Source organism: Halyomorpha halys, unplaced genomic scaffold (assembly GCF_000696795.3).
Source record: "Halyomorpha halys isolate HHAL.00 unplaced genomic scaffold, Hhal_1.1 Scaffold1022.1, whole genome shotgun sequence".
Taxonomy (NCBI): Eukaryota; Metazoa; Arthropoda; class Insecta; order Hemiptera; family Pentatomidae; genus Halyomorpha; species Halyomorpha halys.
This window is the reverse complement of record NW_027114926.1, coordinates 72,790-89,382: the sequence shown is the minus strand read 5'-3', so window position 1 is coordinate 89,382 and position 16,593 is coordinate 72,790. Positions and strand designations below refer to the sequence as shown.

The 16,593-nt window shown below is 31.8% G+C and overlaps 1 protein-coding gene across 1 annotated transcript in view; it reads left to right on the top strand.

The window, feature by feature from the left end:
• The window catches only part of Rab19 (RAS oncogene family member Rab19), a 104,373-nt gene extending 88,785 nt beyond the window's left edge, over window positions 1-15,588 (top strand). Inside the window, exons 4-5 of the mRNA XM_067052013.1 lie at window positions 4,850-5,007; window positions 14,283-15,588. Coding sequence (XP_066908114.1) covers window positions 4,850-5,007; window positions 14,283-14,378 — 254 coding nt within the window. The 3' untranslated portion in view covers window positions 14,379-15,588. The remainder of the gene's footprint in view (window positions 1-4,849; window positions 5,008-14,282) is intronic.
• Window positions 15,589-16,593: the final 1,005 nt, after the last annotated feature.

The following is a 16,593-nucleotide window of genomic DNA, read 5'->3' as shown; positions in this document are numbered from 1 at the left end:
TATCCTATATTTCATTTTTCTTTCATGCAGTTAATTATGGTGATTCAAATTGTTTTTCAGTTTTTTAGATATTCCTTACATATCTTATTGCCTCTAAAATATAATATTTCATCTTTCATTGTTATCAATTTACTACTATCTATTTCCATTGTTATTAATCAACTATTTTATATTCAATTTATTTATTTAATTATTTATCTAATTTGACACATCAATGCGATCATCGGTATCTCAAGATCCATCTCTATAAAATGGATCAATTCAAGAGGAATATTAAGGACTATATAAATAAGGTATATTATATTTCTTGCATTATAAATAAAAAATAAATAAATGACATTATAGAAATTTTAAACAGTTACCATGATTGTAGATTGAAATTAGTAATTGAACTGGAAAAAGAAAAAAAAAAGGCCTCCATCATCGAAGAGTGAGAGTACGTCCGGTCCCATGGTGGATACCGGCTCTGACACAGTTTAAAGAAGAATACTACAGGGCCATGCCTAGGTACAAGGAGTACAGAAACAATGAGAGGAGGCCTCCACTCTGAGAAGAATCAAAGCATAGGTATTGGGTATATTGGAATGGAATGTGCTACCAGAAGAAGAGGTCCTGGAATGAATTCATTGTAGAGGATTCAGAGAAGAATCTCTAGGTTATCCCGTACAGGGTGGAACTGGGCAAGGTCAAGCCCCTATAGATAATGATGGCTATTAGAGTGAGAGGTACCCAGGCAACTACCTTAGAGGAGGCTACTAAAATGAGTATAGATTATATATACCTAGGGATGATCCATCCCAGGATAGTGCAGATGATGGTATGTTTAGACACACCATGTTATAATCACCAGATACCGACCGATGTCCACCATGACATATAGGGATGATATACGGTACCTTTTCCTTGCCTTGGTAAGCTCACAGCCTTACCAATTAGATGTCTATTGACAGTCCCGGTTCGAATCCGGCCTGGGGCGTTGTCTTTTTTCATTGAGTGGCGGTCCCACAAAATGAAAAACTGCGACCCCCAATCATGGTGAATATAAAGGAAATACAGATACATTTAAAACCTGGCTGTATGGAAAATTCCAATGCCATCAAAATATATTTTAAAAAATTCGGATGCATATAGGAGAATACCATTGAGGAAAAGCATACTTGTAGAAGGATACCATTGAGTCATATAATGCCATCTTTGCTTCCCAAGAGTCACTCTTTCCTTTTCTCAGGGTTTCCAAGACTTTAGCAGTAGCAGTGGATGATATTTGTATGAAATGTACAGAAGCATTTTTTGATATACCTGTGGATGCCTAAATATGTATATGTTTTTGTATATTCCAACTTTTTATTGTGTCAATAAAGGGGTTTGAGCTTAAAGTTATATCTTCTACTGGAAGAGTTTCAATTCTGATAAGAACTTGTGAATGAAAAAACACTCTTCCTTTTTTCAACTATTTATTTTATATCATTTATAAATGATAACAATGTTTTGGGGTAGTCACCTCATCTTCAGGTCTCTAAAACAAATTCTCAAATACATATTATGCATACAACAATTAAAATATATAACAATTTCTTATTATTTTTTTCAAAAATAATAAAAAAATAATAAAACGGCAATCGTAATAGGATCCAATCACCTCCTGAAAACTATTCCTCGTATTCCAACCTTATTCCTAAACAACAATTCCATCCATACGTCAAAAACCTTGGTGTCACTATAGACCAAACTCTCTCCTGGACAAACCACGTCTCCAATATTTCCCGTCGTACCTTTTCCACCCTAAAGCATTTAAATTATCTTCTTCACCTACTTCCTTTTGAAACCCGCAGGCTCCTGGTTACTTCCTTAATATTCCCCCACGTTGACTATTGCTGTGTGGTTTACGGGGGTGTCTCTAGGGATCTCGAAGCAAAATTAAAACGGTTAAATAATTTGGATTTTCTCTTTAAGAAGTCTGGTGAGTCAATTCATAAAATATTTTTTGAGGTTAATAACTTCCAGTTGAATGAAATTTGTATTAAATTATCGTAATATGGTACAACGTTTCGGGACCACTGTCCCATATTCATGTACTTTAAACCTCATAATTTCATATAGGAAATCATGTCACACTTTACACTCGCAAAAAATTTTTTATGGTTAAATAATTGCTTTGTACGATTCATCTTTGGGGTCCCTAGGGACGCCTCTATCACCCGATGTTATGAAGAGTTGAAGTGGCTTTACCCCTCCTTCCGTCGTAAATATTTTCTTGCCTCCTTCCTCTTCGAAATTATCCAATCCCTCCGTCCATCGTACATTTCAGATATCCTTCAATTTAAGTACTCAGTGCATTCCCGCAATACTCGCTCACGGCCTTCAGACTTATATGTAACTGCCCATCGAACCGCAGCCTTTGATAGATCTTTCCTCATCCGTTCCTCTTCCTTATGGAATTCTATTCCCTCCTTTATTCGTAGTTCTAATACCCTTCCAATCTTTAAATCCCGTATCTTCGACCACCTTCTGTCCATCAAATTCCGGAAGAATAACAATTGAAAGTTTTAAAAAAGCTTTATATATTTTCTGTATTTTATGTCTTAGATCTTCGTTTATAATTGTAAATATGTACACTAGTAGAAATTATATCTTTTCATTTATTATTTTTTAGTTTAATTGTATTTGATTTTTTATCATATTTTTTTTCTTTTTATTTACTATCAGAAGTCATCTTATGTTTTATGATATGACAAGTGGTTTTATTTTATTTGTTTTATCATAATTTTATATATTCTGTTAATTATTGTTGTTTATTTGTATATTTTTAAATTCATTGTATTATTTTATTTTATGACATCTTGTAATTTCATCTCTATTTTGTAATTTATTCTAAGGCTCTAAAGCCTAATTTTGACGCCTGTAAATTATTCTAAAGGGATCAATTCCAGAATAAATAAAGATAATAATTATTAATAGATTTGAAGAAGGCCTTTGATTCCATTAACCACAACTTGTGGGAAAAGCTTTTTGCACTTGGGCTTAACAACAAAATAATTAGAAGTATAATGAACTTGTATGAAATTATAATATATAATAAAATTGACAATGCTACCACCCAAATTTCAATAAATGGTCAACTGAGCAAAGGAATAGACGTAACTCTTGGGTTGCTACAAGGTGAAAGCCTCAGTCCAGCACTCCTCATCCTCTTCTTGTCTGATATTGTTCAGATTTTCCAGGATAATGGAGTCACAGGAGTTAAAAAAAAATTAATAAGAAATTTTTATATATTGTAATTGTTGTATGCATAGTATGTATTTGAGAATTTGTTTTAGAGACCTGAATATGAGGTGACAACCCTGAAACTTTCTTATCATTTATTAATAAGAGACACACATACTGTTATAGTTCTTCCAGGGAAATATCACTATCTAAAAGTGGATGGGTCTCCGAGAAGAATTTAATATCTTGGATGTATTTATAACCATATTGTGTTTTATAGAGCCTGCTCAAATCTATCTTGTTTTTTATTGCTTTTACATGGTTGTAGTGATTTTATTGCTGTCCGAAATCATTTGCTGTTTCTGACTTCTTGTAGGGTTTTTAACATGCAGAGTCTACATTCTACTTTCTTGAGGTATAATAGCTGTCTGTATGATTTCCTAGCTTCACATTAATTCATTAAACAATTCAAGTGAAGTGTGGAATTTAATCGTTGCTCTATATGTTTTTTTTTTAACTCTTTTGGAATTTCTATAATCTCCATCAAACCATAGTAGTTTAGATCAAAATTTTGGATTGTTTGATGATTTGCTAGTGACATTAGTCCAGTTTCAGCCATACTCTCATGCATACTTCAAATAAAATTGTTATGTAATGAGTTTGCATCTTGTGAGAGAGAAATACTTTATTTAGCCATGCTGCCCAATTATGGTTGCTACAATACACAGCATACCAATCAATCCATGATCGGACATATCAGTACTAAATCATAGAATCAGGACTAGTTTCTGTTGAATCTTACAAAATAAATTATGTAAGTTAAGAAAATAAGATTTAAAGTACTTTTTTAAAGTGAAAAAAATGAAAAGAAAAGAAAGAATATATCTATACATATACCTACATACATGGTGAAAGTCACTTATCAGTTGAACATTTAATCCCCAGGAGCTCCAGTTCAGGTCCTAACTCTATGAGATGTAAACACGAACTCACATTTTTAAGGTATGTTATTTTGATAATTGTGAAAATATTAATAAATAAATCGAAAGTAAATTAAGCTGTTTGTTTAAAGATTTTCTTTCATAATGGCCTAAGGACCAGAATTGTGGAGGTATAAAAATAAGTAGTTCAGAGAAAAGGATCAAACGATTTTTTTCAAAATTCGCCACCTTGTCTTAAACAATAATTTAATTATAAAATATATATAGATGAAACTTTTTATTTTATTTAAATATGTTCAGTGTTAATATTTTGTCTAGTAAAATTGTTTATTTTAAATTTATAAGTCTTTTTTGTAAATGTAAAACCTACTATTCCAATAAAATTCCAGAAGGTCTAGATGTAATGATTTTTTTTTATGGAGAGTGTATGTCTAAATGTAACAGAATATTATTATTACATTGGCACTGAAAGTATGAGAGGGTATCACATAATTCTTTACTTTCTATACCTGTATGAAAATCTTCCCTTAAGTTTTATATCTTATTTAGTGGTAATATTTATACTTTAATTGCCATATTTTATAAATTAATTAAAAATCAATGCAAACAATACACCTTGTAATGGATACCATCAAGGAATAAGTTTGTACATTTATTTCTTTGTTCTAAAATAATCTATTTTAGTTATTTATTTATTTTTTAAGGAAATAAGTGTGACTTGCAATCGTTAAGGGAAGTAGAATCTTCAGAAGTCAATACTGTTTGTGACTGCATTCCAGAGATATTATTTTCTATGGAAGTTTCAGCTAAAGAAAATACAAATGTTGAGGAGGCATTTATTCTTCTAGCAACTGAATTAAAGGTACTTATTTATACACAGTTATTTTTATCAACACTACTACATGCAGATCCATACATCAATTATAAAGTGGCTTGTAGCCAAAGTTTGAGATTAAGTCGCTGTTATTTTTCTTTAAAATTCCAATTATACTGACTATATTTATCAGTATTTTTGTAAATGACCTATTATCTTATAAATCAGTTTAATATCTTGATAATAAAAGTACTCATTAATTATCTAATTTTTGGGAGTGTGTATTATTTGATTGCTTTGATTTCATTATATTGTTTTTAGATTTTTGAAATGAGCATCATTATGAAATGAAATGAAAAAATAATCTTATTCTGGGACTTATGTCCCCTAAGAATAAATACATGGTTCATACATTAAGATTTTTATCTGCCATTTACAAGTTTTTAGATAGTAAAATGAAATTACATTGGGATATTGGCACAGCTACTGCTTATAATGTTAATCAATATCTGCCTATTTATTTGATTACAATAATGCTGAGGTTTGGTTGTACAATAAGTGGAGGAATAGGTGTTGTTTAAAGGAAAGAATGGATGATGACTGGCGAATGGAGATGGAAAGAGAATTCCAGAAGGAGGTTGGACGTATGACGAAGGATTTGCTAAAGAAGGTGGTTCTATAGGAGGGTATATATAAATCAATTGGTTGGGATCTGGTGTTCAATGAGTGGATGGATGCATGAAGAGTGAGGAGATCAAGGATATAAGTAGGTTTTTGATTTTAAGAATTTGGAATAGGAAAACACCAGAGAGGTATTGCCTTCAGGATGTTGGATAGAGCCACTTCAACTCGGTATACCAGCGGGAAACTTGAGAGCACCTTGGGAACCCAAAGATAAATCTTATATCTATAGTCTTATAAATCTTATAAAAATAAATTATGCTGTAACAACTTTTATAAATTTCAATTTTCAACATCATTAGCATGCTAATAACCTGCTTCATTTATGTTGGGGAAAAAGGTGAATTATGAACTTTAGGAAAATCAAAGAAATAATGATGTTTTAATGTTTATTCTTGTCATTTGTTGCAAAGACGGTTTAGTAGGGTAATGCTGAATTTATTCAAATCTAGCTTTTCTGTAACATTTGTAACCAGTTTGCAGTCAGAAACTGATGGCAGATATCTTGTTACATTCTAAATTATACTCTACTTTTATACTTTAAATTTTATATTATATTAGTCCAGTGGAGGGAAAATATAATTTTCACTTGGCCAAATGGTATTACTAGTAATACTAACTGTTGTATAACTGGCAAAATGATTGCTACACAGTCTATTTTCTGATCCTATTTTCTTAGTTTCATTCGTGGGCAATTCTCTAATAAGAGACAATTTTAAGTCCCAATTTTCAACTAAAACTTATCCCTGCAACAAAAATTCTAAATATTTTTAGGTTAGCTCTTATCTAAAACCATTATCAATGAAACTTGAACACAAAATCTACTAATACAATTTTTACACCTATGATTACCAACAACATTCCATGACAATCTGAGCCATAAACAACCACAACGATGGTAAAATGCATCAAGAAAATCACTTCATATCGAATTATTAATTTTAACATCTTTTTTCACAAGTATAATGATCGTTAATCATTATAAAATGTTAACTTTTTTTTTTTAACAAATGGATATTAACTATATCAAGCTGCAGAATATGTTCTAGAAGTAGAGGGTTTATTAATTAATAACTTGGTCTGTCTTAGCTCCGCCCCTCCCACATTCTCATTGCCAGTGATTCCCTTATGCGCAGAAACTAGCTTCTTACTAGTTTCAGCTTCTTTAAGCATGTCAATCACACTGTCTGTTTGCACTCTCTCACTAGTGTGGAGGTGACTTTAGGTGACTCAAGGGCTTGAAGAGCAGACTGGCTATCTGAATAGATAGTGATATAGTGATCATTCACTATAGATAGTGATCTTTTACAGCTAATGACTTCTGGGCATGTAGCTACAGATAAAATAGCAAATACTTCTAGTTGAAGAACAGTTGAATACTTACCTAATGGCAAGCTTAGTTCTATATCTAAATCCTCTATTTAAACTTCTTCATCCGTTAGATCAATCAAATCTTTTCTCGATCCATCTCTAAAACTGAGCAGATTAGGCCGTTTGTTGCTGAGGTAGTTGAGGCTACACCGTAGCAACCTTGAGTCTGCAGCGAATCTGGCAAGTCAGCCAGATTCTTCAAGGTTCTTGGATCAGAAGATCCACCACTGACATGCCATTGACACCAAAGAAGGACACTCTCAAAATGAAGATAAGCGCCTCAACAACCCCAGTTAGGATTAAGCTGCCAATGTATGATGGAAAATCGTCACGGGTAACATAACGACGCCAGTTTAAAGTTTAACATCCTTGACAAATGGCTGGAGGAACAGGAAAAAGCGACTTTCCTAATCATTTCATTGTGAGGAGAAGTTCTGGATGTTTTGCAGAGTGTACCTTAGGAATGCTAGAATGGCTTTAACTTTTTGGGCGACCACCTCGAGAGAAGATTTGGTGACCATTACCTGGAGTAGGTGTACTGGATGCAGTTCAGGACGAGCAAACAAGATCCCAGTTGAGTGCAAATATTTCTCGACTTGTGAGAATGGCGTATGCTACAGTTTGAAAGGATATCCGGGAAAGCATGGCTGTTGATGTTTGTACTGACAGAGTGCGTGATCTGGTCCTTCGGCAAAGCCTGGAACTAGCGAGAATGAAAACCATTGGTAAAACCTTAGAGAAAGCTTTGGAGTTTAAAGGGGTGAAAGAAAAGCTTACAAAATGATCGACCACAACTGCTGCAAACTTAGGGTTGGCAAGAGCAGGAATATCATGATGAAAACAATACCAACAGCTTAGAAGAGAAACTTGATAAATTAATAAAGAAGCTGGAAGAGGCCATGGAGAGCCGGCAAGATACCCCACTACTCAGGAGGCTACAAAAGTGCTACAGTTGTCACGAATCTGGCAATTTCAAGAAGAATAGTAAGGTTACTCCACATCGGGTTGATCCAATATCCAAGAATCAGGGAAACTCCCAATAGCCAGTTTTCAGGGGCAGAATCTGGCTCCATTATCTTTTACCCCGAAGATCAAGTTGGAGATTTCACAACTTCAATGTTGAGAAAACAGCCTGATTATTGAAGGTTAAATTTTGGGAATATTGTACTAAATAGTTGTCAATACTGGAGCCAGCCATATGATTATTAGGGCTAACCTTAAACTGAATTTGAAAGTGGAAACGCCAAATAAAGAGTGCTTACTCTCCACAGGTAATGGCAAGGTTATGAACGTTTCCAGGGAAGTAGTGGACATAGCAGAAACTCCTAATTCATTCAGAAAACATTTGTGGTGGATATTTTGAATCCTGTGATTCTAGGAATGGATTTTATGGGTGTCCACAAAGTTGTACTGGACCTCAACCAATGGATTATATTGATTGGGAATGAGGAGTTAATTATGAAATGGAATGGAGAGGATGTGGGTGTTATAAGAAGAGCAGTATTGGCTGAAAATCTTTTACTTTCAGCAAGGAGTGAAACCACAATTTCTATTGAGCTAGAAGGTGAGGTAAAAATAAGAGTGATTGGAATAGTAGAGCCAGCTTTTGAAAATGACAAAGGTATTTTGATGGGGCGGGCACTTTTCTCGGCTACAACATATAAAATACTAGTTAGACTGTTATTTAGACTCAAACACGGGCGGATTTGACTGAAAATTAAAGAAGGGGATTGTGGTTGGACAGTGCAAAGGAGTTCAGATGATAACAAGGCTGGACAACAACCACAATTAACTAAACCAACGCCCGAAAAGTTAGGAAAAGTTTGTCGATGAAACTGTGGAATCCTTAGTAATGGAATAGAGAAAACAAGTGAAGGAACTGCTTAATAAATTCCAGCTGGTCTTTTCATGCTCGGAAAACAATGTAGGACGGATAAATGTGGTACAACATGAAATTAATACTGGTGAACATCAACCTGTTAAGCAGCCACCTAGGAGGATTTATTTCACAAAACAACCAGAGATCAACAAGATGTTGAAAAATAAAATGGAAACTCCAGTAGTCTCTTGGAATATCCAGTTGTTTAGGTTAAGAAAAAGAATAGCTCCACCAGATTCTGCATTAACTATAGAAAGCGTAATGAGATCACGAAGAAAGACAGCTATCCATTGTCCCGAATAGACAATACTCTGATCTCTTTTGTTGGATCAAAGTGCTTTTCCACATTGGATTTGGAAAGTGGATATACACCATAACTGTCTAATGCCAAACTTAAGCTTAGCTAAAAGAAATGTCAGCAGTTCAAAAAGAAAGTTCAATACCCAAAAAGAAAGTTCAATACCTTGTACACATCATTATTCCAGAAGGAATTCATGCAGATCCTGAGAAAACCAAAGCTGTGAGGACTTGGTCAGTCCGAAAAGACAAACATAAAGTCATAAGCTTCATAGTACATACTATAGCAGGTTCGTCCAAGGATGACATAGCTCGACCCTTTCACAAACTGAATGAGAAGGAACAACATTTTGAGTGGAGTGACAAGTGTCAAGATCAACTTGTAAGTATCATTATGTTCTGCTCCCATTTTAGCATATCTAGAATAGGGGTGCCAGTTCCTTATGGATACTGATGATAGCAATGTTGTAATTGGAGGAGTATTGTCACAGATCTAAGAAAGAGAGGAAAGAGTCATCAGATACTTCTCAAAGGCACTTTCGAAACCAGAAAAGAACTACTGTGTGATGAGAAGAGAGCTCTTGGAAATCGTTAAGACTCTAGAGCAGTTTTACAAGTACCTGTTAAGACAACCTTCTTTCTCCAAATAGATCATGGTTTGTTGGCTATTGATTTATAAAACCCTGAGCAAGTGGCCCGATGGATCGAAAGACTACAGGAGTACCAATTCAGTCCCGAACATCAGAAAGGTCGATTGAACATCAATGCCAATGCTCCCGAGGGGAGGCTGGTAATGGTAACAGCTGCACAGCAGAGGACTGGATGAGATTGAATTAGGAATGAAGTGTTTTTGGGCTCAGTGAAACGAACTTGGGAGAAAGCGAATGGGAAAGAGAAGAGAATGCAGATAATCCTACCAGCATCAAGGAGGCAGGAGGTACTCGATGACATTCATGGTGGCGCTTCAGGATGTCATTTCGGAGTAAGGAAGACGTTAGAGAAGTTGTGGTGGAGGTTTTATTGAGTAGCCATTTTGTGATGTAGCCGATTTGTGATGGAAATTTGCAAAATATGCAACCAGCAAAGAACCTGGAACTAGTGCTCGAGGACCCATGAAGCAGTATAACATTGGAGCCCCTTTGGAGAGGATTGTGGTCAATATAACAGGACCTTTTCCACTGCTTAAGAGGGGGAAACTGGTATATACTAGTTGCTGGAGACTACTTTAGCAAGTGGACAGAAGCCTGCGCACTACCCAATCAGCAAGTAGATTAAAGACTAAAAACAGGTTTCAAACATAAGCCCCAAAATTTGTACAAATATTTTTATGGAAAAACTTATAAATTTTACTTTATTAACGTTTCAAAACTGACTGGAAAAATTAAGGGCTGAAGGGAGGAAAAAATAATAAATACAATCATCACTAGCTGAATAAGGCTATAAATGAAATAATAAGAAAACTTACAAAAAGATAATTTTAAGCTTCATAATTTTTTATTAAGAGATGCCATAGGAAAAAATCAGTGACAAAAATCTTTTATCAATCAGTTTTATTTTATAATTACTTCTCCAGAATTTGAGCCGATGAAAGTCGGAGGACACTGCGAATTATAACTTTATCAGTTAAAGCAACTTATCTGACTTTCAGCTCATGTTTTGAAGAGGAAGCAACTTTCTTTGAATTGGTTACGTGAGATTTTTTCTCTGGTTCTATTCAACTCTATGATCATCTATAAACAAATTAAAAAAACTAATCAATTATCAGACACAATATTAACTACAAATTTCAAGATTGATGAGTTTTCCCAATTCAAATAAAAGACATATAAGGGTAGAAGGTTTATAAAATTAACAATAAAAAAAGTAAATACAAAGCACATAAACAATTCATTCTATAGACATGGTTTCATAAAACAATACAACCAATATATATTTGATTTCACTACATAATAAACATTACTTATGAACTAAATACAAATTTATAAAAAAGAATATTTAATTAATACTCAAAAACACTACTGGTAACCATCTTAAATTTCTAAAATTTAAAAATTAGAATGTTCATAACAAAGAAGTGCCTGAGAATTAATAGTAATTACAAAAAACCTATATCAACAACAAAGTGAGATCAAGGTTTTATTAACCATGAACTATAACCTTGAAGGAAGGAGTATAATGGAGGGAGTTATAGTTTACAAAGGAGTGTATAAACAAGAGTGGGAGTCATCCAGGACACTATAGGGTTATAGTCCAAAGGTCATCAAATCTGGGACTTACTTTGTTTTTTATATAAGTTTTTTGTAATTACTATTGTTTTTAAGTCATTTCTTTCTAATAAACATTTTTACCTATTTATAAATTCAACATGGTTACCTGTAGTGTTTTGGGGTGTTTAGTAGTCTTTTTCGAAAATTTGTATTTAGTTCATATGTTAATGTGTAATGTTGATTATATTATGAAAGCAAATGTGTATTGGTTATATTTTTCTATAGTTTCGTCGGTTGGTCGAGGAAACTCCAACTAAGATTACAGGTCCTTTAGGGAAATCGGTGTATAAAAAGATTTAATTTTATACATTTTATTCAATTTTCTGCATTTTTTCTTTGTGGAAATCATCAAAAAGTGTAAACAGCAGTTTCAAGTGCTTTAAACCTTCAAAGTGCATGGATCTAAAAAGTTCCCATTAATACGAATTTTTCTTAAAATCTGATTTACTTTTATAAAGTACTCAATTTTTCAGGAAATTCCGTAGATTGATGCACTGAAAAAGAACTGGAGGTTAGAAAATCAACAGATAAAATGCCAAGATAACCCCTCAAAAATAAAATCAAAATTACTAAAATTTTAATTTTCTTAAAGCCTGACACATGATATTCTAAATGTATATTGGTACTTTTCTAAGGGAACTAGGTGTCCAACAATAAAATTGATCTTTAATTTATTTCAAAACATATGTAGAGTGAATGGAGTTGAACAGGGATTTAGTCATATCAAAGAGTATTTTTGAAATCAAAGGTTTTAGCCAAACAATGTATGTATTTTTGAGTTTTTTGTTTGCTAAAATTTATTATTATAGGCTCTTTTTCAATCACTATTAGCAGATCTTCAGTTCTATGCTTAGTTTTTAGAAATATCACTTTCTGAAAAAATTGGTACTTAATAGGGAAAAAAAATTATTTAGATAGGAAGAAAAACCCAGTGAAAAAAAAATATAGGCTTCAATTAAAAAGAAAAAAGAGTATTAGTATGTCATCTAGCCCTTGAATTAAATAATTTAATCATTAAAAAAAAAGATACCAATACATCTATTCCACATGGGAATGAATAAATCAGTATACTACTTTTTATGAGGGAATTTGGAGTTGGGGGTTCATTTATGATACTAGTTGACTTTATTTTAATGGTTTTATTGTCTGTAATTAGAAATTGATTTATTACCTGTTCAAAACACATCTCAACATTAACTGTGATATTATGTTGGTTTTTTTTTTTTTTTTCTATGCAGGACTCACAGCAAAAGCAATCCTCTGTTTTCTTTTTATATGTGATCTGGAACATGACTTGTAGGTAGGTAAATAGTTGTTAACAATGATTAAAATGCAGAAGTTGGCTTAGGAAGGTATAAAGTAGACAACAAACAGCAAATCTCACATTCTATCAGATCAAAATTACCCCTAAATTTAGATTGATTGTCTGGTACCTGGAATGTATGGTGCTCAAGAGCATAATGGTCAGAATCAAATCTAAAACAGCTAAAGAAACTTTATGCTCTCATTATCAACACTCATGGCTCCTCTTTCTGATACACTACTTGGCATCAGGTTCCTTCATTATAACTTAAAAGATGAGGATCTTTTAATTCTTCTGTATTTATAAAGTACAGAAAGTAATCTAATGACAGGGTATTTTATAGTGAAGATATGATTATTTTGAGTAAAAACAAGAAATTAAGTACAAGAATATCTCAGCATATACCTGCCATTGCAATAACAACAAAAATATAAACATAACTGGTCTATCATAGTACAGCATTAGAACCAAACTCCAATTTCATTTCAATAACCCAAAAATATTAAATTGTGAAAAAAAGAGCAGAAAAATATTAGAAATATCTGTAACAAAAAATAAAAATGCTGTCAATTTTTTAACAGATACTAAAAACATAATAATTATGCAGATATTATTAACAATTTAAAAATAACAAATAAAAAGAGGTAACCAAAATTACATAAAATTGGCAAAACAAACAAAGGAGAAGGGAATTAAATTGAATATTATAATGAGCATCATATGATAGTCAAAGGTTGGGACAGTGAAACAGTAAGATGTATTCAGTAGACTTCAGTAAGAAAATTATTAAAAATTGACAATTATAAAATGATATTTTATTTATGTATAATTGGCATTAAAAATTAAAATGACCACGAGGAAACTGAAATAATAGTAAGATTTTGAAATCATGAAATGCATTAGGGTAGGATAATTAACTAAAACATATGAAATCATTTGTTAAAATGATAAAATTACAGCAGATTAATATAATATATAAACATTATGGAATGCTATGATGAAAACATTATGAAATGGTATGTGAATCATTATGAAATGCTATGTAAATCATGAAGATACTAAAAAATAGTCGATCATTTGAAACAGGGTATATTTACAATGAGGCGAAGATCTGAGGATATGTTTAAATTTTTCTGAACTTTTATTTGGAAAAATGTCTTTGCTAACTCTTTTTAAGTTTAGAGCTCTGGATGAAACTTAATTTACTGCCAGGAGGACTGGATGAGATTGAATTAGGAATGAGTGAGGTTTTGTTAAAATGACTGATTATTGTTTGTGAGAGAAAAGATATATGCAACAGATATTATTGCTGTTTCTCAAGAGCTTAAACTCTTTATTTGCTTAAATAATGTGGTTTTTGTTTAGTACTTTATTTCATACTTAAAAATTATCAATTTATGTCTTATCAAGTTTAATTTTTTTCTGGTTTAAATTTTTTTAAAAAATATGTATGTATATAGTATATTTTTGCTTGCTAATGAAACCAATTAATTTATGATTATTGTTATTCTATTTTTTTTCTTAGAGACGTCATGACAACCTTTGTGTAGAAGAAAATCCTGAAACTGTCAAGTTAAGTGATGGAAAGACAGTTAAAAATTGTAGCAGTTGCAACTTTTGATTGAAAAACTTATAAAACAAAATTACCCTCTGCGTGTGTTTATGATCACCAAACTTATCAAATTATTTTTAATTGGATATTGATTTATATGTATACTTATTGTTCTTGTACCAAAAGAAATTGGAATTTTTAATTCGAATAATTAAATTTCTTATAATCTATTAGTTTTATCCTTGGATGATGTGTGCCCATATGTTTAAAACTATGGTAATTATTTGGTTATTTGATTTAATAAATTAATCTTTATCCTCTGTGAATCTCATACCTGTTTATGGAGATAATATAAATATTTATCTGTTCCTTAGTGTTTTAACTCTATTTGTATTATAAAAGAAGTTTACAGTAAAATATAAGGTATTTTAATATTTAATTTAAATTAAATATTAATGTTTTTATAATACTGTTGTAGCGCTATGGATCAGTTCAATATTCTCTTAGATGTCAAATATCTTATATCAGAGCTGGGTAAAAATGCAAATATAACTAGCTTAACCCTGATGAAGCCCTGCAACGTGGGGCGAAACGTTGGCTCAATAAGATAGTATAATTATCTACTATTTGAGTTTTTTTGACCGCACCCGGACCATATTCCATTTAACTAGCTTATCATGGATGGAATGAATATTTATTAATAAACCATTCTTAACTAAAAATTGTATCCTTTACAATTTAGTCATAGTTTTATTTTTAACTAACTTTTACCCAACTCTGACTTATATCCATCTTGGAAATTTGCTTAGATCTAGAATTTGTTAAATTTTTTCTTTTATGGTATTTTTTCACTAATTTAAAATTTGTTAAAAAGGGAGTCTGGACCATAAAACAAAAAGCACTGTCCACATCAAAACTGCCACCTTGTACTTAAAGAAAAATTGTTCATAATGGCTTTCAGGAAATAACACTTGACAGCCTATTAAAAAGGATACAATAAAGTGGCACATATTAACTACCACTCCAACTTGAGAATGAATAATCCAGTATAAACTGCTACTTTATATCAGGGCTGCTGTTAGCTCAGCTGGGTCCCAAGGTTAAACCTGTCACTCAATATATTATGTGCTTTATTTTCATCAATAATTTTAATGTATGGATTAAGGTAGAAAATGATGACAAAACAGTGTTGTATATTTGCAAACTACAAATTTATTGACATTAAAATATGTTTATATGCAATTGGTTTATTAAATATAATTATTGAAAAAGTAAGGAATTAATCATGTTTTATTTTTACTATAAACTTATTTCCAATAGAGAAACTGGTTTAAAAATAAAATACACTCAGTAGTTATTGGTATAGATTGGCATTATTGGCCTCAATCTAAACTCAGAGAGGAAGTCTTTTGTGTGTTTTAAACCAACGAACACCTATTGTTGTGAATGTTTATATATTTCATTTTATGATGCATGGTAGGCCATCTTAAAAATGGTGTTAAACAGTGTTTAAGTCAAAATCATCTGTTCTCTTTATTAAAGTGAACTTATGATAAATAATCAGGGTTAACTATCTGTATAATAAATAATAAAATCAAATATGTGGAATTACCTAAAATAAGTTTCAAGTTTGAAATGTACGTCACCACTTTTGCTTGAATAGTGGCATATCTGACAAAGAAAATTTTGTTGACCTCAAACACACACACAAAAACAAAAATTTAGTCAGATGTACCTCAAAGAAGCAATGTGATGTAAAAGAAGATAAAATGAAAAAATCAAGGAAAGATTCCTCTGGAATATAGGAATGCAATAGGGAAGAATATCTGGTGGAATATGTCAGGTATCAAGTATCAATTCTTTTGTTAAGATTGTTCATAATGTTTTTAATTAAGTTTAAGTAGAAGTATTTAGTTTGATTATTCTTAATGGCGGAAAATGTTTTCAATTGTACTCTACTCCTTTTTACTATGAATTGTTTCTAAAATATCTTAAAGTATAATTAAAGTAAAATATTTCAAAAAAGTAAATGCTATATTTTTATGTGGAATTGAATCAACCTTATTATGATACCAAAAGTTTTATGTAATCAATTCATATGTTATGTTTTTTCATATATAAAAACTTTTGTCTGTATTTCATTTTTAATTTGAAATCTCATGAGCAATAATGAATATGGGTTATGTGAAACGTTTTATGTAATCAATTGATTAAATGTAATATGCCCTATTTCAGTCTATATTCAGTTACGAAACCGAAATCGCGGCATGTGCTGATAGACTTG